Source organism: Manis javanica, chromosome 3 (assembly GCF_040802235.1).
Source record: "Manis javanica isolate MJ-LG chromosome 3, MJ_LKY, whole genome shotgun sequence".
Taxonomy (NCBI): domain Eukaryota; kingdom Metazoa; phylum Chordata; class Mammalia; order Pholidota; family Manidae; genus Manis; species Manis javanica.
Genome location: NC_133158.1, coordinates 173,483,751 through 173,508,399, shown reverse-complemented (window position 1 = coordinate 173,508,399; position 24,649 = coordinate 173,483,751). Strand labels below are relative to the sequence as shown.

Sequence of the window (24,649 nt, the reverse complement as noted above, 5' to 3'; positions counted from 1 at the left end):
ACTATGCCATCTATAGTGACTATAGCATTTATAGCAATTTGACATTGCCCAGAAATCCAAATATAGATTGGAAAAATAACCTGGCTTTTTGCCATGGAAGCTTTAAGGATCATTGTTCTAACACTCTATACATTTTATTCAGTTGTGTTCGTCTCCCCCAGCCCCCTGCTGCCTAAACACCAGCTCCACATTTTGTTTGCTGTGGCCTCCCAGCACCTGGCATAGTGCCAGGTATATAGTGAATATGTAGTATATTGCTGGATGAGTGAATGTGGAAGAGGTGGTCTGAGGAACAAAGTATCATCAGCTGGACATGGGGTGGGAGGGCAGCAGCTGCTCCCTGTCTGTCCCCTCCCACTGCCGGGCTATGAGTGCAGTGCTCTTGGTCTGAACCCCCATGAGTTGCTGTTCTTGGGACTCAAGTACCATAGGGCATGGTTGGGAACTGTGCCCCTGATATAAAGTGTTCCACCCTGCCCCTGCCCCTGCCCCTGGCCCGTTCCCAGAGGGCATTCAAGGCTAGCAGGGCCGGGGAGGAGTGGCTCTCTTGGAGGTGGAGGGAGTTTGGTTCTATCAGCTGTTCCCACGGCTGAGGCTGGCCAGGGCCCACGTGGCCAGCAGCGCCTAGGCCTGTCTCACGGGCCAGCCGTCCGGCAGAGCCAGTTCTGGGCTGATACACCCACAGCTGCCTGCTCAGCCCCTCCTCTCCGCCTGGCCCAAGCCCTTAGGCTCAGCTTCTCCTCTGACCCTGAGACGCCGCCCACAGAATCTCTTTCACCCTCCCCTGGCTCCAGTGAATGGTGGGCTCTGTCCAAGGAGAAGGGAGATGGGCCCCCTGGCCAAAACATCATAAGGGGTTACTGTCCAGGCAGTGTTCAGGGCCACTTGTCCCTCTGAACAGGGACAAGGAGTAACCTCTGTAACTTGAAAAGATCAGTTTTCACTTCCCACCTGCTCCCTCTACACTAAGCAGAGCCATGGATGCTGTCAGCTGATAAGGTTCCCTCAGTCTGCAAGTATCACTTCTCCCTCTCATGGTCCTGGGGACATAAAGGAAGCTGGAGAGGGGAGGCTGCCAGGAGGAAATGATGCTTAAGCTGGACTTTGACAGATGAGTTTTTAGATAAACAGGACACAAAAGGAGAAAAGAGATGGGAAAGGCATTCCAGAGAAAAGGAATGGCATGTGCAAAGGACCAGCAGCAAGAGAGACTCAGGGCTCTCAGAAGCATCTGTCAGGTGTTTGTGTGGCTGGTGCACACAGGAAGGCAGTGGAATCCAGGGTCAGAGCAAGGAAAGTAAGCCGGGCCAGTCTCGTCAGTAATGCTCATTTAGCCAACACTGATGAGCACCCTGTGTTTGGCTCAGAATGGAGTGTAGACATAAAACAGATGGCTGGAACAGAGAAATGTTTGGACATGTAATTTGTCTTATTCATCGCTGTACCCTTAGTGCCTGCCACAGTGCTGGGAACATGTGGGGCATTCAATACCCATTTGTAACATAAATGAATGAGGGAAGGAAGGAAGGAATGAGATGGCATGGCCACTTACAGAGAAATAGGATGGAGCAAAGAGAAGTCAGTCATGCTGAGACAGAGCACCCAAGCTTTAGAGAAAAGCCTCTGGGAAAGAGGGCTGTTTTGCTTTATTTCAAGTTAAAGAAGGTTACTGTAGTTTTCAGGGCAAACCTTCACTGTGACTTGTGCAGTTAGTCACCATGTGGTTGAGATTTGGGTATTTTTGCTGCTGATGCAACATGCTGTGAAGATTTCCACAGCACACAGTGTGGAGCAAGCCCAGGCTACAGAGAAGGGGTGGGGCAGGCCCTCCTGGAGCAAGAAAAGAAGGCCAAATTCATGCAAGAAGAGACAAACCTGTGCAAGGAAATGTCCACATTGTTGCCCAGCCATACCTGGAATGTGGGCCCAGGTAGGAGCCTTTGGACTCACAGAGTCATTTATCTGAGGACGGTTCGTGACAGACACTTGGCTGGCTCAGAATTGAAAGCTGACAGATGCGCACTTGGAGTAGAGGAGAATGTGCCCCTGCCACAGTTGAGTGGCGTGGCTCTCCAGGCATGCAGAGGGCCAACTATCAGATATTTGCCCCACACTCCCCCAACTCTGGCTAGGGGCTGGAGATTGCTTGGTGGGAGAGAGCAGGGTGCATCCATGTGCCAGCCACAGCTCTGGTCCTTGGCAAGCTGCTCAGCCCTCTTGTCCAGGCTCTGCGGTGGTTTCTCCCCACCGGGCTCCAAGCCCCCTTGCTGTGGGTGCCTCTGCCCCAAGAGAAAGGATTATGTTATGGTGGTACCCAAAACAACCACTCTGTCTGCCCCAGGGGAAGAAAAACTGCAGCTTCATTGACTGGCAGCTCCAAGCCTCACCTGGGAGAGACAAGAATGAGCCCAGGTCATGGGCGCCTCCCAGAACTTCATTCCTTTGGGGACCCGTGATGACAAACGCCCTGATGCAAACCTTTTGTGAAGTTAATGGAGCACTGGCTAGACAAGCCCCTTCCAAGACTCTAATCCTAACTTTGTATTTTCCATTCTTTGTCTTAGGAGGGTCCCCCAAATGCTCTAAGTTTCAGGCCCCACCAAACTCAACCACTCCTGCCAATGCTCCTTGATTCTGTAAAACCTTGAGCAGACAATGGGGATGGTCAGGTCTCACTGCCTCCTTCCCTAGCCTTAGGGCAGGACGTCCTCCAGCCAGCCTGGGGTAAGGCGGCGGAGGGCTCTAGCTCAGAGCAGACAGTGTCCTCGCTGTGGCCCAAAGTGGGTGTGCTGGAGCTGGTGGGCTGTGCCAGAGTGAAGGGGACTGTCAGCTATAGAAAGGCCAGTGTCATCCTGAGAAATAGGGGCCCGCAAGTGTAGATGTAGTAGATCAAACAGCACTTGTGACTTTGTCCCTCTGGCCCCTGGCAGGGCGTTTGGTGATGGTGACACCGGCTTGCTTGCTGGCCTATGGATTGCATGCTGGGATACAAACAGCAGTGGATTGCATGCTTTCAAAGGGTGATTTTTATGGCGTAGGAATTACAGCTCAGTAAGAAAAAAGGATATAAGGACCTTTTTTGCTGTGGTGTTTTTCATGTGTTAGATCCAGGCATGGCGGGTCCATGAGGGTCCTGACTGGTGCCGGGGCCTCCGCGTCCCGGCCGGGTCCTCACTGAGACAAGATGAGGCACTGCACACAGGTGTCCTGACCTGCGTGAGTTCCTGGGCAGAGTGGAGGGGCTTCAGCCGATTTACTGCCCCTGTCTTAGCATGTTCTGCTAAGTTTTCTGAGCCTGACATGCCCCAGCCGTGAGAAAAGTTAATGATTAACTGAAAGGTGAAAGAGGGCTGGGGTGGCCTCACAGGTTGTCTTCCTGCCCCTGGGACAGCGTGGGGCCCCTTCTGAGCCACTCCCCCAGCCCTGTTAGTGGAGGTGCTGGGTGGGGGCAGAGCAGGCCAGGCAGGGCTGTCCCCACAGAGGAATGTGGCCTCCAAAGGGCCCAGCAGAGCCACCTGTGGGACTGAGGGGCTGGCCCCCCTCATCATAGGTGCCAGGACACATGGCCAAACACTCCCCTCCCCTGGGCCTGCCCAACTGCACCACAGCCTGCAGTCTCCCAGTTCCAGTTTCCTTAGGTGAACTTCAAAGGGCATTGTGAAGCCTACAACCCCTTTTATGAGAAGAAACGGCTCCTCTGAGCCTCTGGTGGCCACGCACCCCTCATCTTTTTTCTGACACATGCTCAGATGTACAGTGCAGACACATACGCAAATACACATGCAGGTACATGGGCTGGGCACACTGGGCTGGGCTTTTCCCCTCATCTGTGCCAAAAAAATATCAAAATAACTCTGGACAGATTAGCTCCTGCGAAAGGCACAGAGGCTTTGAAAGCCCTGGTCAAAGGTGCTGGGAATGGGATGGTTCTCTCGCCAGGGCTCACTGCACCCGTCTGAGCTGCTCTCCCAGGACTCTTTTGCGGGGCAGAGAGAGGTGAACAGGAACCTCTTTGTCAAGCCATTCTTTGGGAAGGTCTGCTGCAGGCACTGCCATTTTATTTGGACATCACATATTGGCAAATGCAGCCGTGGGCTGGTGTGGTGGAGGGAAGAGTGGTGAGAGCAGGAGCTCAGGCTGCCTCCAAGGACCAGGGCAGCGTCCTAAGAGAGCAACCTCGCCACCCAGCAAATCCCAATGCAGAACTGGTAGGAGGGAGCTGGGCATCAACGCTGCCCAGGTCTGGTGGGCTCAGGCTGGAGAGGGCTGGGGTGGCCCCGTTGGGTTTGCCGCCTCTGTGTGGTGCTGGGTGGTACATCCTGCATAGAGAGCTCCCCATCTGCTGGGGCCCATCACCACCTGCCAAGCTGCCAAAAAATTCGTCCACCAGCTTGACTTGTTTCTTGTGGGCAGGAGGCCAGCTCAGAAGGGTGTTTTCTCAGATCCCACTTAGTTACCCATCAACATGGCTGCCGAGTCCCTATGCCTGCCCTGAAGGTACTTCACCCACAGCAGTGGGGGCAACCCCTCCCATCACGTGCTCTCAGTCTGACTGGCTGCCCGCTGCCTTGTGATCAGCCTCTGCCTGCCAGCCCACATCCGGTTGGGCACCTCGGCGTGCTGAGCACCCATGGAGGCAGGTACTTTCTTTCTGATATGAGATGACCTGAGATCGAGAATGGTTTCCTTTTATGGACTGGACTGATATGCTTTCCTGTGCCTGGGGCGAGAGTGGTAAGGCCACAGCAAATGGGGATGGCAGTGCCCCAAAGCATGGTCCCTGTCCAGGCAGAGGGCAAGCATGGTGCCCCATCACTTGGGTGGTCCCAGAGAGGGCTCCCTGTGCTGGGCAGGAGAGAGATGGGGAGCTAGGAGCAGGGGAAGGATGAAGCCACCTCTAGACACCCACCGGTTGTGGAGCAACTGCAGCATGTGGCCAAAGCAACATAACCCAGTTAGTTCAAAGTCAACTGGGGAAGCTGACCACCTGCCAGACCTTCCCAGCCTGGGGGAAATATTCTCTGTAAAAGTGGAAAGCGAACCATGTGCTCATTCCAACTCTCTCCTTAATTCAGCCTCAGAATTCTCAGGACTTGTCCTGGATCCTTGAAGAGTTTATACTGTGTAACATCCTAGTCTTGTAAGGATGGATCTGCCCTGCCCACTGGTACCCCACAGCAGAAAATGGCACCCTGTCCTGCTCACATCTAAAAGCTGACAGTGACCCAGAGCTGGCTGGTTATGGACGTGCTCTGGCCAACGTTCGAGAACCAAGGCAGGCAGAGGCATGGGGTAGGGGTGGGGGGCACAATTCCGAGCTGAGAGTGCTCAGGGACTATGACATGGATGGCCCCCCAAAATCCTCACCCCTGCTCCCTCTCAGCTTAGTCTCTCCCCTGTACAAAGACACCACTTTTCATTATTTATTTTTTATTAAAATACTGTTATACCCAGCGGAATGCAGCAGCAGTCCTGGTACAGGGTGGCATAACAAAACAGCCATGTTTACATTTTAAATATTTATGATAACTTAAACATACAGACACACATCATGGTCTTTGGCAGAAAATGTTCACAGCACAAAAAATACTTTAAAAGAAATAACCAAATATTAATCCAAAATATATTAAGTTGTTTTTTTTCTTTCATGTTTTTTTTTGCCTTTTTTTCCCTCTCTTTTTTTTTCTTTGTAAACAATGCACATGAACCAAATGTATTTTTCAGCTTTCAAGAAGGGTGGTGGGAGGGGCGGTTTAAAAAAATATGCAATTGTCCAGCAAATGCAAATGTTTAAAAAGGAAACTTGAGGAACCATGGAAATAAAATAACACACACAGAACCTAAAAACAGTAAAGGCAAAAACAAAGATTCAAGGAGAACTGAAAACAGTCAAGACAAACTGCTAACAGCCACCGATCGCTCCTGGGGCTGAGTTGGGGGACTCGTAAAGACCAGAAGTCAGTCACTGTGGCTGGCAGGCTGCCATGGGGATGTTTCGTTCTAATTCCAGAGCACTGGCCCTTTCAGGGTGCTGGGCACGGGTAGCTTGAGGGGCCAGCCTCGTGGGTGCCGTTCTGGGATGTGGGCTCCATTCTTCAGAGGACTATGAGTCACATCTTGTAGCTCGCTGGCCACATACCTCTCCCAGTGTCTCCAGGTGGGAATAAAGACTGACGAGAACAAGGCAACCTCTCCAGTTTCCTTCAGAAGAAGCGGCGCTGCGGAGCCCACCGTGACAGGTGTCTGCGCGCGCTGGCTCATTTCATCTGGCTCAGGGTTCATAAACAAACTAACAGGATGTCCCAGGGACAGGAGCTGTGGAGCCATTTCAGGAGGCTGGTGATGGGGAAGAGAGTCCCATGGGCATTTAAGACAGGGCTCAGGACAGAGGGAGATAGCCAATGTGCCGTGGATCAACCTGTATCAGAATCCTTAGGCCATGAACTTGAGAAGGACAGAGCACTGGGAGGCTGGTCAGAAGTTACAGGAACCATGACTGCAGGATGGGAGCATAGAATGTGGGGACAAATCTGAAGCAGCCGCTCTGATCTTCTGTTCCACCAGGAAGGGCATTATACACAAGCTGCACAATGCATCCCAGTCCACTTACAGGGCCCCTAGCCACTCCAAGTGAGGCGGTAAGGCTTCTGCAGCACTAATGCCTTCAATAGTCCCCGGAAGATGCAAGTCTAAGTGATCCCAAGGAGGCAGTGAGGAGCTGGAGGGGGATGAGGTTGGCAGGGGGCACACATAGCCAGGGGGAAACAACGTGGCTCACTTGATTACTGAACCAGCCCCCTGGGTGTTCACTGCAGCCCACCTTGCAAATCAGCCCCCAAACCAATATATCCCCTCCTTCCCGGCCTTAATGGCACCTGGGGGCCCAGAGAGGGCTCAGTTCCCTTCTGAGTTTTCCGTTGCTGGCCCAACAATAAGCTGTGGGCAGCTGGCAGAGGGGGACTCCCCAGTCTGCATGGGCACCGGGGAACGTGAGGCCGAGAAACAGGGTTCCCTGGGTACGGGTGCTCTCCCCACCGCTCTCTCCCCAGCAGCAGCTGTCCTCAGCTGCTGGGGCCACATGGTCATGAGTGCCCAGCTGGGGACACCGGGGAAGCCACAGTTGGAGAGCGCTGCTGGAATGGCCGAGAGGGGCGCAGGGCAGAGGAGAGCAGGGCGTGATTCGGAGTCCCCAGGGCACCTCCTCCTTCAGATCAGTATCTCCACCATGTCTGACAAGTCCTGGACTCTGGACGTAGCGACAGAATCTGGAGAGAGCCAGGAGCACAGCACATGCCAGTCCGGGTTGGCAGACTGCTCTCTACATCCGGGCACATCTTTAAGACAGCTCTTTCTTCACTAACTTTCTCCCCTCGGCTGCCCAGGTCCCCCGGCTGCCATAACGTGGCCTTGCAAGCACAGTGCTGTCTCCCTCTCGGCTCTGCGCCCCGAAAGCCACCCTCCATTGTGGAGGACATTTGCTTCTAACTCTGACCTGGCCAAGGGGCTGGGAGGGTGGGGAGCCCCGAGGGAGAGAGGCTGCACATTCTTTTCATGCCTGTGGTTTTCTGAGCCAGTGAGGCACAGGCAGATATGCAAGGCTAATGTTGAAAGGGGAGCAAAAATTAAACGGCATCTTCTCAAATTTCTCCTTCCCTGACTCTTCTTAAACAGTCTTCTAACTTGAGAGTGCCATCCGGATAACTTGCCAAGCCCATTATCTTAGATATTTAGATAGGCAATTAAATATGTAAGGAAGACGATACAGAGGACAAAGTGCCTCCCACGGGGTGGCTTTCTTCTTGAACTCTGGATCTGCTTGTAAAAAGGGCTCTAAGGGCTTTCAATTCCCTTATTCATGCATCCCACCAGCCCTCACTTTCATACTGAGGTGGGCCACAAATCCTGTGAGGCCCCAGGAGGGGCCCCCCGCGGAGCATAGGCATGAGCAGAAGCACTCTGGGAAGGAAGAGCTTGGTGCTGAAGGTCACCCCCAGACACACCCTCAGCCCCGCTGGGCACATTACCATCAGGGGAATGGGCACTTACCCGGCAAGGCTGTTTTCTGGCCACTGCTGCACCCCAGAAGGCTGTTGGGCTCCAGCCCCAGGGAGGCAGTGGCGTTGTCTGGGGGCCCGTCGGTCTGGGTGCTCCCATCTCGGCTCCCGTGTTTGGTGTGGGCAGGGAGGGGAGCTTCCACCACCGGCTCCTCTGTGGGGGCCCTGTCTGCTGAAAAGGCAGGAGGTCAGTAGTTAACTGCCTCGTCCACAAGGTGTAGCCCCCATGACAAACACCCAAGTTAACTCTGTCTGTTGGGGGTGTGTGGTGGTGCAGGTGACTCTTGATTTGCAAGAACTTTGATTAAGACTAAACGCTCCTGTTTCCAAATGAGAACAACTATCAGGATGGATTGGTTTCTAAATGTTTGAAGTGGTAGAATTCTTCTTTGTAGATTAAATCTTAAAATCAGCAGAGACCCTCTGATTTCTATGGCATCTGCTTAGAAGGTACAGTGGGAGGGCTTGCCCAGAAATTACATCTGCAGAGGAAGCTCTATTTTTACTTAAATGTTAAAGCGGCAAGGACAGAGGGTGACGGAATTTACAGAGATGGGGGCTACGAGCATGCCTCCTCACACTGGCAGGGCAGCTGTGGGCTGCAGGGCACTGGAGCTGGAGCACAAGCCAGCTCCCCGGGGCAGGGGTCATGAAGTCCCAGCCCCTCTAAGCCTCAGCTCTGGGAGGAAAGGCCTAAGAGCAACCTACCCCCTGTACCCACCAGCCTCCTCTCACCTGTAGCCAGCCGGGCAGTGGCATCCACTTGCCGCTCGCTAGAGAGCCCTTGCCAGCCCTGGGTCCCTGCTGCCGCAGCCACGAACACGGATGGCACAGACTTGGCAGGCCTCAGGGAGCCTGGCGTGGCCTTGCCGGGGTCTTTCCTGGAGCGCTGCTGCAGAACCTTGATCACTGCATCCTTCTCCAATATCTGCGCGTGGAGCACCTTTAATCTGAGGGGCGAGAAGCCATGCTCCACCATCAGACCCCAGACCCAGTGGCCTCCACCCTTGCTGCCTCATAAAAGCTGGAGGGGAGGCCCTCCCTGGAGCCTTCTTGCCCTTGCAGCAGGGACCAGGAGGGGGTCGTCAGAAATGTCATCACAGCTCAGGGATTTCTGATGCACTGAGAACTGCCATTGCTTGAGGTGCTGTGCCCTTCTTACACCAGCAAAGGCAGGTCACCAGGGGTGGGCTCTGGATCATCTGAGGACAGCAATGGCCCACTCTGCCAGGCAACCCTCACACCTGCTGACATTCACACAGGCTCCGTCCATGTGCTTGAGCTTCTGAGTCAGACAAGTCAGACACAGTTCAAGTGGAAATCCTGCGGGCCTCTGTGATTATTTTGGGGGAGAAAATACTAGCCACCTCAAACCAGGGGACCCACTCCACATGCTCTCTGGGTGGTACATGGTGCGGACTCAGTTAGAAAGTCCTGCTCTCTGATTTACACGAGAGTCGGGAGCAGGTAGAGGCCCAAAGCCTTGAATGGAATCTGACACCTCCCCAGCCAGGGTCTCCCGGGCCAAGGACGCAGTTGTTATCTCTGGGAAAGAGCCTGAGGGAACCTCACACAGGGGTCAGCTCCGAAGCAGGAGGGCCTGCTGAGCCTCCTGGAGAGAGGGAATTTTTATTTTTATTTTAGTCCCTTTACTGGGGACTAAGGACATGGCAGGAACTGGACACTGCCACCCTCCACCCCCACCTCAGATGCCCTGCTCTGGCTTGCAGTGACCAACCTGCTTTCCATCTCCTGATGCCTGTGGCCACCGGAGAGCAGGCCCTCGTTGAAGCTGCTGCTGGGTGAGGGCTGTGGGGAGTGTCGGATGAGAGTGGTGTCGCGCTGGGCGGCGGCCGTGGCAGCTGCATCCATGGCAAACTGCCTCATGGCACGTTCCTCCAAATACTTCTGCTCCCACTTGGTCATATCGGCCTCCAGCGCCAGGATCTGCTCCTCCTTCTCCCGCAGTTGCTCTGAGAGCCGCAAGGCGCTGAGCTCTGGGTGCCCAGCGCTGCCACCACTGGGGGTGCCTGCCTGTCTCTACAGAGAAAGGAGCACTGTGGGCAAGGGAGGAGGCCGGGCAGTGGGGGCCACCAGTCCTTGCCCATCCACAAGGACTCTCACTTATACGTGTGCTTGTTCAGCCATTCACAGAACGCACTCCCACCCCGCTTCTTCCACCCAGAGCAGAGGAGGCAGCACAGTTAAGGGTGGGGGAAGATCAGTTCTGCTGTTGCATAGGTGTGACCATATAAATTCTCCTCCGAACTGGGAAAGGGGTGCTGTGCTCTTAATAATTACACAGTGACAGTGGTGCTAACTAGGACAGAACTAGGTGATACCAAAGGTTTGCTCCCCTTGCCTCGGGAAGGGTAAGGTTGGGAGGGAGACAGACCTCCATCAGCTTTGTAAACACCAGTTATTTACAAATTCAAAGTGAGGATGAGGACTCAGGATCTGGGTGGCTATCTTCCCTCTTGATCTTGGGGAGACATGAGCTGGCTAGTCTTTTACATCAGGTTTTCTTGGCTACTTTCTCTAGAGACTAAGGGCGGCACACCAACCCTCCCTGCTGCTGAGGCCAGAAGCCCAAGTCTTGCATCCCTAAGGTCGGCACATGACCAAGTGGTAAAGTCTCTGCTAAGTCTGGTGGTTGGGAGGGACCTTGCGGTAAGGCTGGGCGAGAGCTCACTCCTGCCTTCCTAGAGGGCCTTGGCCTGGATCAGCACAGGAGCTCCCAGGGGCTGCAGAACAGGCCCTCTCATATACCACCCTAGCTCTGCCACCTCCACAGGTCTTCCCAGTTCACCTGCTGCGCACGCAGAGCCTTGAGTTCCTGTTCCAGGCGCGTCCGCAGACGTAGCTCCAGCTGCTCACGCTTCTCACATGCAGCCTGCAGCTGCCCAAGTGCCTGCTGCAGCCGCTCCACCTTCTCTACGTAGGCCTGCTTCTTGCGCAGCTCCTCCTCGGCTCGGGCCGCCCGGCCCTGTGCATTGCTCAGAGCCTGCTCCAGCAGCTCGGCACGCCGCCGCTGATCCTCAATGGCGCCGCGCAGCAGTACCATCTCACGCTCCAGCTTCTCCTGCTCCTGCTGATGCTCGTAGCCTGCAGGGAGAGAGGCTGGGTCAGTGACTGCACCCACCCTAGCTGGCTCCCCCAAGCACCCCTCATGTGCTGGCCCTATGCTATCCATTGGATAAGCATGATTGCAATTACCCTCTCAACAACCTTAGGAGTTAGATGCCCTTATTAACCCATTACATGGACAAGGAAACTGAGGCTTAGGTTAAGTCACAAGTAAATGGCAGTGCCAGATTGGGGCTCTTACAGTCATAACTGGGCTATACTCTCTCTCTGCTGGAACATGACTTGCCACAGGACAGGCCCAAACACTATCCACTTGTCACCATTTCCAAAATACATTCACAATTTCCCTTAAGCCCCATGGTGACAGCAGACACTGGTCAGATAGAAACTGCGATGCCCGTTTACAGATAGAAGTCTTAGGTGGACCATGACGTGGTCATCACTCAAGTGGGAGAGTGCCAGTACAGGGAAGAAACCACCATTTGCTGCACCATGAGCTAGGCACTTACACAGCTTACTCCAGTGCAGCCTCCAATACAGCTACTCCAGGTAGGATCTGTGACCCCCAGCTTACAGGGGTGGAAATACAGGAGGTGAATGGTGCTGTCAAAATGGGAACCCAAGTCAGCCTGGCTCCAAAGGACCAGGATGCCTCTGGCTATGTTGTGGGGCCCTCCTAAAGCGCTCATTCTGTAGACCCAGGGCCCCCAGTTTAGTACTACATTTCCTTCCATGGTCTGTGGATAACACTGAGATGTGGGCAACCTGTTTTTTCAAAGAAATGCAAACTTTGTAACACAATGAAAATGACTACAGTTCAAAGACTTTGCCTGCAGTTCCAGCTATTCTGACTTTTAAAAAATCTTGTTGACTGCTCAGGAGAACTCTGCTAGACTCTCTCCACATAGCCACGCCAAGTAAAGCCTGGGCCAGACCAGCAAGTCCTCCAGCGATGCTCTAGGCTTATCCACCTCCCATTCACCCCCCCACCCCTGGAAGTCCCAGGGTGTCGGCTTTGCCGGAGGGCAAAGGGGCAGGGGCTCAGGGCTGCCTGCGGAACGCAAATGCACCATCTCTCCCCCCATCTCTCCACGAGTACTATCGCAGCACCACAGGGTGTCCTGCTGTCAGGGGGTTGCTCTGTACCGTGCCAACCAGGGCAGCAGCCACTAGGCACACGGGGCTATTGAGCACTAGTGTAAGGGAGAAAGCTAATATTGCATTTTCTTTAATTTTAATTAATTTTAATCTTTGGGCCACATGTGGCAAAGAATCTATCAAATAGGACAGTGCGGGTTGTCCTATTTGGACAGAAGACTGAAGGCTTGGGGACTGGGCAGGCAGAAGGGAGAATTCATTTATTCAGGGTCCTGGGGCAGAAGCAGGGACACAAGTGACCCAGGTCAGCTCTGGCTCACTCTGGATTTTTGACGGCTGGGCCCACGCTGGTCTCATTCCTTGGTGTGAAGGGAAAAGATGGGGAAGCCCAATAATACTGAAATTGAGCCGTGCTTCCTGGGCTGGCTTACCATCTAGTGAGACGAGTAGAGGGGGCAGGCAGGGAGGGCAGCCTGGGACTCTGGACCTGGAGACGTGGCCCCTCCTGTGTTGGTTCAGAGCCCTATATCTGACAGGGTGTTAAGGAACCTGCATCCCACCGGAGGCTGAACATGACTGTCCTAGTCCTATAGCCCCAGAACCTGGGGGTCAGGTGAAAAGAAACTGTCCAAGGAGAACAGAGCCAGGAGAACTAGGCCTCTGGACACTAGGCCAGCTCCACAGGGAGGGCAGGGCCTGAGCAGAGAGGTCAGGCAGAGTCTATACGGCTTGCCTAGAAGGAAAGCAGATGGCAGTGGGATAATAATCACACTTCCCAGCTGGTGTTGACTAACCCTGGAAAAGGAGACGTGGGCACTTTCCCTGAGAATTCTGTTTCCCCATGGCTATTAAGGAGCAGGGAAGAGCTGCTTAGCTTTCCTCGTTTGAGGAAAGAATTGGGGACCCACCCTCTGCTTCCAGCAGCTTCCTGCCGCCTTGCACAACCTTTAAGTCCAGAACAGGGGCTGGGAAGCCTGAGGCCTGGTGCATCGGCCAACCCCAGGCACCAGGATGGAGCCATGGACCAGTCCACTGGGGGAGGGGCGCTCCTGGGTGGGGATGGGGGGTGCCGGGAGCCAGGAAGGGACCCTCGGTGGGCAGGAAAGCAAGGCAAGCGCTGGAGGGAGAAGGGAGATGTGCATTTCAAAGCAAGGCCCCCCACTGCGGGTCCCAGTCTCCCTTTGTCCCAGTCTTTCTCCTCCCCTCGCCCCCAGGCTGCTCACACGGGAGGGAGCGGTGGGGGGTGGGCTGCGAGTGGAACAGCCTGGCGGCTCTGGAATGCCAGGCATCCAGGTCACCCGCGGCTGCGAGATAAATGGCTCCAGCGAGGAGCCAAGAACAGCCTGGCGCTCTCTCCCCAGGGAGTGGAAACGCCTCCAGGCCGGCCAACCCCTTCGCCCCTCTTCTGCTGGCTCCCAGAAACCCGCCCCATAACTTCCTTTCTTTGGCAAAGCCAGGCCCCAAAAGCCTGCCCTCTCCTACAGGACACCCCCATTCTGGCTCCTTCCAGCTACCCATCCTACCCAGACTCCCAAGGGCAACCTCAAGGGCAACCTCCTCCATTTTCTCCCTCCCCACCATCACCTCCCTCCCAGAAACCCCAAGTCATTGCCACCTCCCTCTCCTCAACCAGTACGGCATAGCCTGCATAGCCTACCTCCTGCCCAACCCGCCCCCCACCTCAACCCCTTCTGTGCTGTTCTCCCCGCCAGTCACTGCCCTGAGCAGCTCTGTCCAGGCTCTGAGCTGCTCTTGTGGAGGAAGGAAGTGCTGCCAGCCAGGGCTCAGTCCTCAAGCTGCTGTTTCTCTTCTGGACACCCTCTACTATTTAGGCCTCTCACAGCAGGCTTTTTGATGGCTTCCTCCTTCCTCCAAGCCACCCTCACCCAGACACCAGCCATCCAAGAACATCACCACAGTACACAGTAGGAGCATACAGTAAGACCCTAATAAGTAACTGCTTGTGTCTCTTCTGATTTTGGGGGCTTCTTCCTGCTGCCAAGCCCAGGGTTTCCTTTGTCTCCCTCACTCCATGCACCCCTATCTGGTGCATGGCTGGCTCTCCAACCCTGCCATCTCCACAGAACCTTTCCCTCAGGCCACTGGGAGTCACTAGTCGCCAGGGCCAAAGATACCCTTGTTCTCTTAAATTTGTCGTTAGGAGACCCAGCTCCTTCCTCAAGCTCACCCCTCTCTCTTGTCCTCCCTGCCATGGTACCTTCCTGGGCCTGCTCCCACCCTCTGCTCAACACCTGCTAGGTGCTTAGCCGGGTCCTGCTAATGAACAGATGAATGCCCGAATGGCCTAGCCAATCATGAACGCATCCACTCTTCAAGATGCCCTGGACCACCCTCTTTAAGGCTGCCTCTCAAACTCCTTCAGATTGTCCCTTTTGGTTAAGCTCCAGGAACCCATTTTTGGCTACCTGCAGGTATCTCTACTTGGCTGTCTTGTTATGGCCCAGTTCCAGCATGCTCCCCAGTTTCTCACATTCTCACAGAGCACCCAAAACCTCTGCTGCCTTAAACTCAGACTGTCCCTCCTCTTTCACTCCACCTGTCTCCAGGCTATCTGGCCTCCCCTACTGCCCACTGCATCTCTGATTCTGCAGAACACTACACTGATGGTCGGCACTCAGCTCAGCAAACTACTGCTCCCCAGCTGTCCCTCCTGTGGCCACTGACCTCCCCGATAAATACAGAACCAGATGTTACCCTCCTTCGGAAGCCACTCTTTCCCATTGCCGGCACCTAGTATGCATTCTGTAAACCTGTGCTCGAAGCATTGCTTTGCAGAGGAGGGCCCATCCTCCCTGCCCACAGGGGCTGCTGTGGCCCCACCACCCACACATCCAGCCAGGCTTCTGAGGGGGCCTCCTACTCACTCTGAGCAAGCAGCTTGGCCACCATATCCTGACTGCCTGCCTGGGCCTCTTGTGTCTTGCTTGCCAGGCGGCGGTTTGCAGACTCCAATCTCTCTGTTTCAAATGAAAGAAAGATGTTTTAACAGATGTGTGTGTATCCGATGAAGCTGTCTGCCCAGGTGTCCCCTGGGGTCCTATCTCTAGGGGATGGGTTCACAGGGAAGCCCCCGTGTCAGCTCAGGGCCTGATGAGGAGGGAGCACCTTGAGCTACACAGGGTCAGAGCTCTGTGAGGGGATCCAGGGTCTAGAACACAGACAAGCGTCTCTCTGTTGAGGTGGCCTCAGCCTTAGCCTGGTTCTCTTTCAGTCAGTTTACACTTAGTTTTGCAGAGACAGAGATGTTTAACACAGGAATCAAGCCTTTCACAGGTCCTCCCTGCCCCTCCACCTGGGAGACCTGTTCTCACCTCTGAGATCCCGGTTGAAGTCCTGCAGCCTTCTCATTTCACTGTCCATCTTGTTCCGCATGGTCTTTTCCAAGGCCTCCCGCTTGGAAGAGGCTCTCGTCAGGCTCTCATGGGCTTCAGAGAGCCGCTGGATTTCACTTTCCAACTGCAAGAGGCAGAGAGCAGAGCTGAAGGAAGGCGAGAGCTTCCATGGAGGGTGTGGCATCAAGGCTCCCTCCATGGGCCCAGGCTGGTCTGCCTCTCTCCACCAGAACAGGTGAGAGACGAGAGGGTGAGAATATCCCGGGGGCCACAGCAGGAGGATCAGGAGCCGGGAGCTTCTGGAGGTGGACCAGGCTGCCGCTGGAACCAGCGAGCACAGGTCCTGCCCATAGTGCTGAGGTCCGAATGCTAAGTGAACCCAGGGCCAGGTACTCTGGAAGTGACTGCCTCCAGGGTGACTAAACATGGCTTTTCTGGGCCCAATGGCCAGAAAGAAGCATTTTACTTTTGTCTGGCTTCTACTGAGAAATTTTAGCACAGTGGGCCAGGAGTGGGCACAGAAAGACTCCAGCCATGTTCTGGAGCTTTGACCCATCACTGACCTATTGGGGGCTGTGACTGGACAGTCATAGGAAGCCTAAGACCACCTGCTAAAGCTGAACACATAGCTGGTAAACCCTGACGGAAGATCGGGGCACCGGCCCCAGCCTGAGGAGTGTCTCCCCCTGGCCAATGCCATGCGCTGCAGGGGGCTGCCTGGGGTGGCTGCCCCTCCCACTTGGCTGCTGGCAGATTCCCCACGTGCTCCTAGCTGGCCCGTGATTCCAATAAGTTGCTAGTTTTTTCCAAGGGGAGGGGCTTTCTCTTTGGCCAGGGATGGTCTAGAACAGACTTGCTGTTGTGTGGGGGACACAAAGAGCCCTCTGTGGGAGGTGTCCGCAGGAGGGGCTGTGAGCAGGGAAGGGTGCAAGTGTGCAAGGAGCTGGTGAATGAGCTCTTTCTACTCACCACTTGCCAGCAACTGCTCATGCTCTAAGCCAGCTCCTCCCGCCTTGTGGCTACTCCTCAGCTGTCTGGAGTCAGCAAGGGAGGGTGCATGAGGGATGAGGGGGCTGAGGGCACAGGGATGGGCCAGAAACCCCACGAGACAAGCTGCCACACTCCTCTGCCTGCTCCCCAGTTGGCCTCTTGGGGTCCCTCCCTCCCCTTGTCCCTCTGAGGCCCCCCGCAGGGCCTACCTTCTCAATGCGGCCAGCCTTCTCCGCCGAGCTTTCCAGCTCCCGCTGCAGCCTCTCATTGTCCCTCTGAAGCCTGGCATTCTCCCTCAGCACAGTCTCCAGCTGGGCCAGCTGGGCACTGCCTGAGGTGGCTGAGGAGGCCTGGGTGCTAGCTGGCCCCTCCATCCCAGGAGGACTGAGAGAGCCTAGGGGGCCGTGACTGAGAGCGGCTGGGTGTGGAGCCAGCGGGGGCTCCTGGGGCTGCTGCATATACTGGTACTGCTGCTGCTGGAGGAACACAGGGGGCACCTGGGCCTGCAGAATCCTGGGGAACAGAAGGTGGTGCTCAGAGATGGCACAGATGCCATGGCCCCCATTCCAGAGCAGCCTGGAGTCAGCCCGGCCCTCCTGGGCTTATCCTCCCCACAGCATTAGGTAGCAACTGGTGAGGAAAGCCTCTTCCACATGGTGTTTGCCCAGGACCCTCAAGGGCCAGGGAGCAGGGCTAGAGAGGACTAACATCAGGATGCTTGTTTCATGCTCAGCCCCACTGTGGCCACGGCCTGGGTCATCACCCTGAGTAGGCTTGGATCCCTAAGCACTGGGTGCTTAAATAAGACATAAAGTGCACATTCGACCCTTCTAAAGAATAGAAGGTTCTTTTGCGTCTGGAGGCCATGTTAATCATGACTGAGCCCACAGCCTTCCAGGCCCCTGGGCCACTTGGTGGCTGGGTCCCAGCAGCCACCCGTGTCTATTAAGAGCCTCCAGTTTTGGGCCTCATGCTAGCACCTGCCAGGGCAGCACACTTACGTCTTCTCCCTTCTATATCAGGTCCCGTTACCCCTCACAGAAACATTTTTAGAAGACTGTGGCTAAGGTTACAGCCATGAGACAGATGTCAGGGTAAGAGTCTGACCTGCAGAGTCTGATAAAACAGGCACCCAAATCCCTAAGGTGCCATCATGCCTCTGCTCAATTGTGAGACTGACTGTCTCCAGTCTTGCGGGGCTCACCAGGGCTCCACGAGGTCTGGCAGTGCTGGGCCTACAGCAGGAACTCCCATAATGGCAGCCCACCCTCCACCCTCCTACTGGTGACCACAGCTTACTCTTTGTTTGAAGGCTAAATGTGACCCAAACACTGGCTTTTCTTGGGCAGAGGGACCGACTCTGAACTACTGCAACAGCCTGAGTTTAGGCACAATGTTCTACGGGCTCCTGCAGTGGTGTGCCATCACCCCCAGGGCCCCGTGTGGCAGAAGAGAGCCAAGAGCAAGGGGCACAGAGGGGTTACAAAGCCTTTCTGGGGTCTCGCGACTCCAAGTATGGAAGAACAGACTGCCTCAGTTTCACCAGGAACTTCCCAAGTCCCAAGAGCTCCATGAAAATTTAATTCTACTTCTGGGTCCATTACCTCAGCCCCCACACCCACACCCACACCCACCCTCACCCTAACCCCCAGCCCTCTCCCTGTAGCCTACACTGTTCTGCTCTTCTCAGGACCCCCAGCCAGAAGGGAAGTCCCTCTCCGCAGTTTCCGGTGACCAGTCCTCATCTGATTAGCCAAGCAGAGAAGCTGGCAGCTGTATTTGTCTTACTGTCTAAGGCAGAGCTTCTAGTGAGAGCTGGGCAGGGGCGCCCCTGGAGGGCCCAGCTCCCCCTGCACTGCTAAGCGTGGCATTCTCGGGGCTGCTTCACAGACCTTGCTCTGTCTTCCTCGCTCCAGGCAGACAACTGGCATTCTTTGGGGATGACTTAGCTCCAAGAAAGAACAGTCTCCTTTCCCTTCACACTTGCTCCCCTGGTGCTTCCCCTCCCCCCACTCTCTTTTTTGTTCTCCTGCAAACATCCTACTTCCTTTCCCGATACTATCTTTTCCTGACAGAGTTCAATAAGGCTGGTCCAAAAGAAGAAAAACCACGACTCAGCTTCCGAAACTCTCCCTGACCGTGCTCTGAGGAGGGAGATAAGGTGGGGGCCTGGGAGGTGGAGTTGGGAGAAAACCCACATCACTCATTTCTCCAGAGCAAGGGAAGGCGTCTTTCCCAGGCAAGGCCAAGCAGTGGGAAACTGGGTGACTAAATGAAGACTTTGCAGGCAATGAAGAGAAACAGATTTTGACCTTGAGCCTCCAGAGGAAGGGAGCTGGAAGTCTTCAGGCCCCTCTGATGGGGTTTTCTGGACCCCCATGGGAGGAGATGCAGCATGTATGAAATGAAGGGTGTGTGTCAGCTTCTCAGGAGGAGGAGCTGGGCCAAGTGACAAGCCAGGGGCAAAGCCTCATTTCTAGGAACCTGTATTTCTGCAAACTATCTGGGCTTTCTGCCTCCCCTTGGTTTCCCTGCTTCCATTCTTGCACCTTAAGATCCTTTCTCTTCACGCAGCCAACACACACTCTGAAGCCTTCCCTTTACACCCAGAATCAAACCCCAAAGCGCCCAGGCCAGCAGCCTCTCCTGAGCCTCCACAGAAAAAGGCTTGCCTGAGTCCAGAATCCTCTCCCACTTCAGGCTCCAGCCACATGGAGCACTCGGAAAAACACAGAAGAGAATGAACAGTAGAGCCAGGGCAGTGCCACCTGGTCCTTCCTGCCTCCAGTTAGGGATGCCTTCCAGTAATCCCAGAAAGCAACCTGTCTACTGTTCTTAAAAATCCCACAGAAGGAGGTCCCACATTCTTCCCTCTTAACATGGAAACAGTCTGGCACTCTGTCTTTATAGCAAGTCTTTTCTGAAACCTAACCTTTAGCCCCCTGCTGTAACTCATATCCTCTGGGAACCCTAGTCATTTGACTGATACAGCTAATCAGACAGTGGTATCAATCTCCAAATTAAAACAAGAGATGCCACTAAATTCTCATGTGACCTTGGCTAAGTCTTTTTGCTCCAGGTATTAGGACCCCTATCTTGGGAAGAAGGAGGTGTCACTAGCTTCCCTTGGGGCTTGCCAGCCCTGACACAAGGTTTTGTCTGGAAGTTCTCTACCATGGGGGCACTACCCTGGAAGAAAGTCAAGAACCTGAAGGACTAAGGTGGGCAGTTACCTGACTTCAGCATGCTGGAAATGCGGGCTGCCACGGGCACGGTACCGGGGGTTGGTTGCGGCAGTGGTGGTCTCATGAGCTAGCATCACATGTGGATATTGAGGTGGAGGTCCCCGGGGCTCTGGGCCCTCAGCAGGGGGGCCTCTGGCTGGGGGGCCCTGCTGGTTTCGGGCCAGCTGTGGGAAGCTGTGGGAGGAGCTCATGTGGCTGGGGACCCGGGCACCATTCCTCTCCAGGGACAGCTGCAGGAGCCGTTCACTTAGGGAGCGCACATGCCCGTGCCTCAGCTCCCGCAGGGCCTCATCCTGCCTCCGATTGCCTCCTGGGGCCCCACGAGGATCCCGGACCCCAACATGTGGCCGGGGCCCGGCCTGCTGGGCCGCGTAGTACTGTGAGTGAGCTTTAGCCTCCTCATAAGTGGGCAGCTCCTCGCCCTTGCTGGGCTGGGGGTACAGCCGGTAGAGGGTGTTCTCTGCCAGATGGGTGTCACTGCTCTGGTGCTCCTGGCCCTGGGGCTCCTGCCTTGTGGCCTGCTGTAGCACCTGACTGTCTTCAGGTGCCAAGATCTCCAGGGAGGCCTGGGGGCTCCCTGTGCCCCCAGCTCCAGCCCCACCCCGCAAGGCCTGCTGCTGAATGGCCAGCAGTGTGCGCGTCTCAGTCAGGTTGCCATAGCGCAGCTGCTCCTGGATGAGGCGGTGCAGAACTGTCCCCGAAGAGTCTTCTGGCGTCCTCATGCTTCCTTGGCTTACACACACCCGCCTAGACAATGGCCCGAGGCACCTGGCCCCCAAGGCACCTGAAGGAGAGAAAGAAGAATCATCAGTGGGGGCACATGGGAAAGAGGGGTACTTTCCATTAAAGTCTGGTAAAATAATGGTAAGGAACAAGGTTATGGAGGGCCACTCAAGCCCGGGTTCAACTGCCAATGCTGCCACCTACTGATTAAGGCACGTGAGCTCGTTTCTCCATCAGAAAGATGGAAATAATGCTTGCCTCACGGGGTCGAGAATGAAAAGAGGCAATGCACATAAATCCTTGGCAAAGGATTACCATTACAATGACATTCATGGTAACTTACAAAGCTTAAAGACACCAGTAACCTAGAAGGTAATCAACCAGGAAGCCTCTTGCAGTCAGCTCCCCATCAAAAAGCCTGAGACTCCAAGGCAGACTTAGCTCAGATCTAACTACTGACCTGTATAGTCCAGGGGTAGACAGGGCCCCAGTTTATTTGCAGGTGGTAAAGAAACAGTCCAGCCTGGTAGGAGCCCTAGGCAAACAGCCCCAGCACTCTCTAAAATAAATGAACCATGCTTTAGTCCCAGGCTGGCACAGTTAATTCACAACCCCTGTCCCCACTGAGCCCTCCCTCAGCCAATGGATAACCTTGGCAGTCACTCTACAAGGTGAACAGGAAGGAGGGAGAAAGTGCACCTGGAATGCTGAAAAAGGGATGAAAGAAGGCAGGCTGCAATAGGACAATGGTTTTGCGAGAAGAGGCAAAAAGGTGCCACCCATCAAGGTTTGTAGGTCAGTCACATAGTCTGTGTGCTGCCAGTTACATGGGTGATTCAGTGAGAAGAAATCTTTGGTTTTATGACTACCACTTCCCCACCCCCAATACAGACACACACTTGCTACTTGAAAAAGCCCCCCATGGTCCTCTAGCCACATAGGGGATGGGCACTCACAATTTTGACAACAGTAACACCCCCTGGAAGAGAAAGGGAGCTAGGAGAGGTTGCTGGTTGCAGGGATCTGGGAATGGAGGCTGGGGACTGTGAGCCTAAAGTGCAGGGAGATAACATCTCCTAAGGAAGGTGTTCCCTTCTGAGCTTGGGCTCCCGGTGGCTCATGGCTTGGAAGGCTGCCCACCTCACCCGGCTTCCTTTCCACAGCCTCCTCCAACACAAACCTCCAAACTGGGATTCAGAGAAAACCAAACAAAACCCACACTTCTACAGGTCCTGAGGGGTGGGGTCGAGTGAAAGAATGTGGCCTTTCCTCTGCCACATAACTAGTCCCAATGCCCTGCTACAAGCTGGCAGAGCAGCCATTCCCAATCCGATTCTTGCTCCTTGCAGCCCAGAACTGAGGGTATGGAGGACACCGCTGTACCCATCTTTCCTGGCACCCAGTCGTGCCTCCCCCTTCCCCTACACACACAAGGCGTGGCGCTGTAAGATTCCAGAGTTACCAAAAGCAAAACAAACAGGAATCAATAGTTAATCACTGTCTGGGCTGACTCCCGCTGACGACCAGGGAATGCAAGCTCTCCGGACCCATTCCAGACCCTTCCCCCAACAGTGTGCCTGGGAGCAGGGAATCCCACGAGGGGCCTCTCCAAGTAGTCTCCGTCAAGCCCTTCAGATGCACATCCTTCAGCTGAGCGCTCACCAAAACCTGCGCCGCCGCCCCCGACCGTGCACCTCTGCAGCACTAGCGCACTGGACTTCCTGAAACCCCCTTTCTTAGCAGGCACGCATCTCCTGCCTTGATTGGGGCTCACGCTCGCCTAAGGAACCAAAGCGAAGATCTCTATTCAGATCGCACCCCGGCCCGGGATCCCGTCCTACCCGGACTCCCGGCCGAACACTAGCACCCCTGGCCCGCAGCGGGCCCAGAGCGAGCGGGCTAGAGTAGCCGGTGGGCCAAGAGGTCTTTAAGCGTCGCGGGTCCGCCTCTCACCCTCCCCTCCCGAGGCCTCTTTGTTTTCCAAATGCTCCAGCGCTGACGTCACCGGGCTGGACGGCAGGCTGCATTCTTTCTAAGTGAGAGCCAGTCCGTGGCTCCGGAGAGGATTTTCCAAGGAAGACAAAGAGGAATTCTTAGGCTAGTTGGGGGCAAAGACACCTGTAATCCCCACCTACCCGGAGCAACCCCCAGGGCCCTGCAACTTGAACTTTCGGTGGCGCCTGCTGGCCTGTTCCGAGCCCCTCTCCTGGACCCGTGACACAAATCATGGATCCCGCTCTCCCAGAGGACGCCCCCTCCCCCAGCCCCAGGGTACCTGTGCACCTTCAAGAGCGTCCCTGCCCCCGCCCCTCCAGGCGCGGCGCCCGGCCGCCGGAGCTGCCCTTGCCCTCCTTTGCCGCTACCACGAAAGGGCGCGCTGCGCCCCGCAGACGTTCGTCTGCCCGGGCCGCGCTTCCAGAAAAGGCTAGGCTGTGCCGGGGCTCCGGCTTCAGCTCGGGCGCGTTTCTGCCGGCCCTGCGCGCTCCCCGAAGGGCTGGCCGGCCTTCCTTACCGCTGCGGCCCGCGGGTGCTCGGCGCAGTCAGACCAGACCACCCGGCCCGGCCCGGCTAGGCTCGGCTCGGCTCCGCGGCAGAGGTGCGCACTCGGCGGTGGCGCCGACGCTCTGGCCGTTCGGGCCCCAGCGCGCAGCCCCAGGGTCGGCCCGCGCCGGAGGCGGCTGCTATGCAAGGAATGTGAGAGTTTCAGGTCCCCCCTCCGGATCAAAGCGAACCACAAATAACCTCTCAGCCGCGCCGCCCTCCTCCGCCCTCCGCCTCCTCCCGCTCCCTCCTCCCGGCCCCCGCCTTCCTCCCGGGAGGCGGTGCTGCTGGCCGGGCGCCGGGCGGCCCCTGAGCTCGGCTCCCGGGACGCCCAGGGCCCTTCAGGACGCGCTGCCTCCCCTTCCCGCCTTCCCCCACAACGCTTAGCCTTCGGCGCACTGGGGACGAAGTAATCTAGCTTGGCCCATTTCTGTCCCCATCCTTCCTGCGCCCTCTCACCCCTACCTCCCCGAGGGCAGGTCGATGCCGAGATGCCCGTCGCGTGTCCCGGAGGATTCCCAGTGTTGCTGCAGGAGAGTGCTGGGTGGGGAGGGTGGGGTGTGCGTGAGTGTGTGTGCGTGCGTGTGTATACTGGGCTAGGAAGGGCTGCAGTGTTTCTGTCTGCCTGGCTTGGACGGTGCTCCCCACCCCCACTGCCGCGAAAGGCTGACTGCTTCTTCCTGAGCCTTTTCTCTAAGCCCCACTGGTTTCACCGCGACAGCAATCTTTGAATTAAGCTTTTATTGTTTACAAACTCCTTTGCCCGCTTGTCTAGGAACAGTCTCTAGAGGAAGTGTAAATTTGGGTTGAAAAATGTTCTGGTTAGTCCGACCCACCTAACCAAGTGAATCAGCCTCTGCCAGGCGCTCTGTTCAGCTCTTCCTGGAGAAGGTGGTAATCCGTATCCCTTTGCTCAGAGCATTTACGATGACCCGTTTTTGGCCTAGCCATCCCGTGAAGTCCTCGCAGCCATCCTCCCAGGGAGTTCTGTTATCCCTGTTTTATAAATGAGGAAACCAAGGCTCCGAGAAGTTAATCGCCGGCCCACCGTCACATACAGAGTAAGTGATGAAGTCAGATAATCGCTGGGCTGCTCAGCTTCTCTTTCTAGAGGGACACCAGGAACTGGGAGCCCTTCTCTCTTTATCTGCTCTCTCTGCTTTGGTCTCTTTATTTCTCCCGACACGGGGGCCAGTCAGGGGCTCTCCCTAACGTCCATTTATGCCGCTGCTGCTGTTCCTCCTCTGGACGGAATTCTCTTCTCTGCCCCTGGGGCCCTCCTCCTCCACCTTCCCACTGGGCTGGTCCATCGGTGCTAGTGGGAACGCCTTCTTCAGGAAGCCTCCTCTGACAGCCTCCTCACCTACTGGCCCCCCCAGTTCCGTGCTCCATTCCTGAACCCTGGGGGCACTGACCCTCCCTGTCCCTTCCTGTGGGGGACTCAGGCCCCCGTGGTGTTGGGAGAGTCAGAGCTGACTCCCATCCCTGGCTGGGCCCTGTGCTCCTCCCCTCACCACAAAATTTGCAGTTACCAGATCTGCTGGCGGGGACCCTGGAC

The 24,649-nt window shown here is 55.7% G+C and overlaps 1 protein-coding gene across 5 annotated transcripts; it reads right to left on the bottom strand.

The window, feature by feature from the left end:
* Positions 1-5,413: 5,413 nt before the first annotated feature.
* Positions 5,414-24,333, bottom strand: AMOTL2 (angiomotin like 2). Of its 5 annotated transcripts, none has more exons than XM_017676929.3 (10): positions 23,928-24,333; positions 19,816-20,611; positions 16,792-17,095; positions 15,572-15,716; positions 15,125-15,217; positions 10,864-11,159; positions 9,793-10,094; positions 8,790-9,004; positions 8,047-8,226; positions 5,414-7,265 (listed from the first exon to the last, which is right to left on the bottom strand). In XM_017676929.3, the coding sequence occupies exons 2-10, from the start codon at positions 20,547-20,549 to the stop codon at positions 7,207-7,209; spliced, it is 2,328 nt and encodes a 775-aa protein (XP_017532418.1). In that variant the 5' UTR covers positions 20,550-20,611; positions 23,928-24,333; the 3' UTR covers positions 5,414-7,206. The 5 variants fall into 5 exon arrangements, with proteins under 5 accessions (XP_017532418.1, XP_017532419.1, XP_017532416.1 ...); XM_017676930.3 differs by lacking the exon at positions 23,928-24,333 and adding an exon at positions 23,063-23,299 and having other exon boundaries at positions 8,047-8,223; XM_017676927.3 differs by lacking the exon at positions 23,928-24,333 and adding an exon at positions 23,063-23,298.
* Between the last annotated feature and the right edge of the window lie 316 nt (positions 24,334-24,649).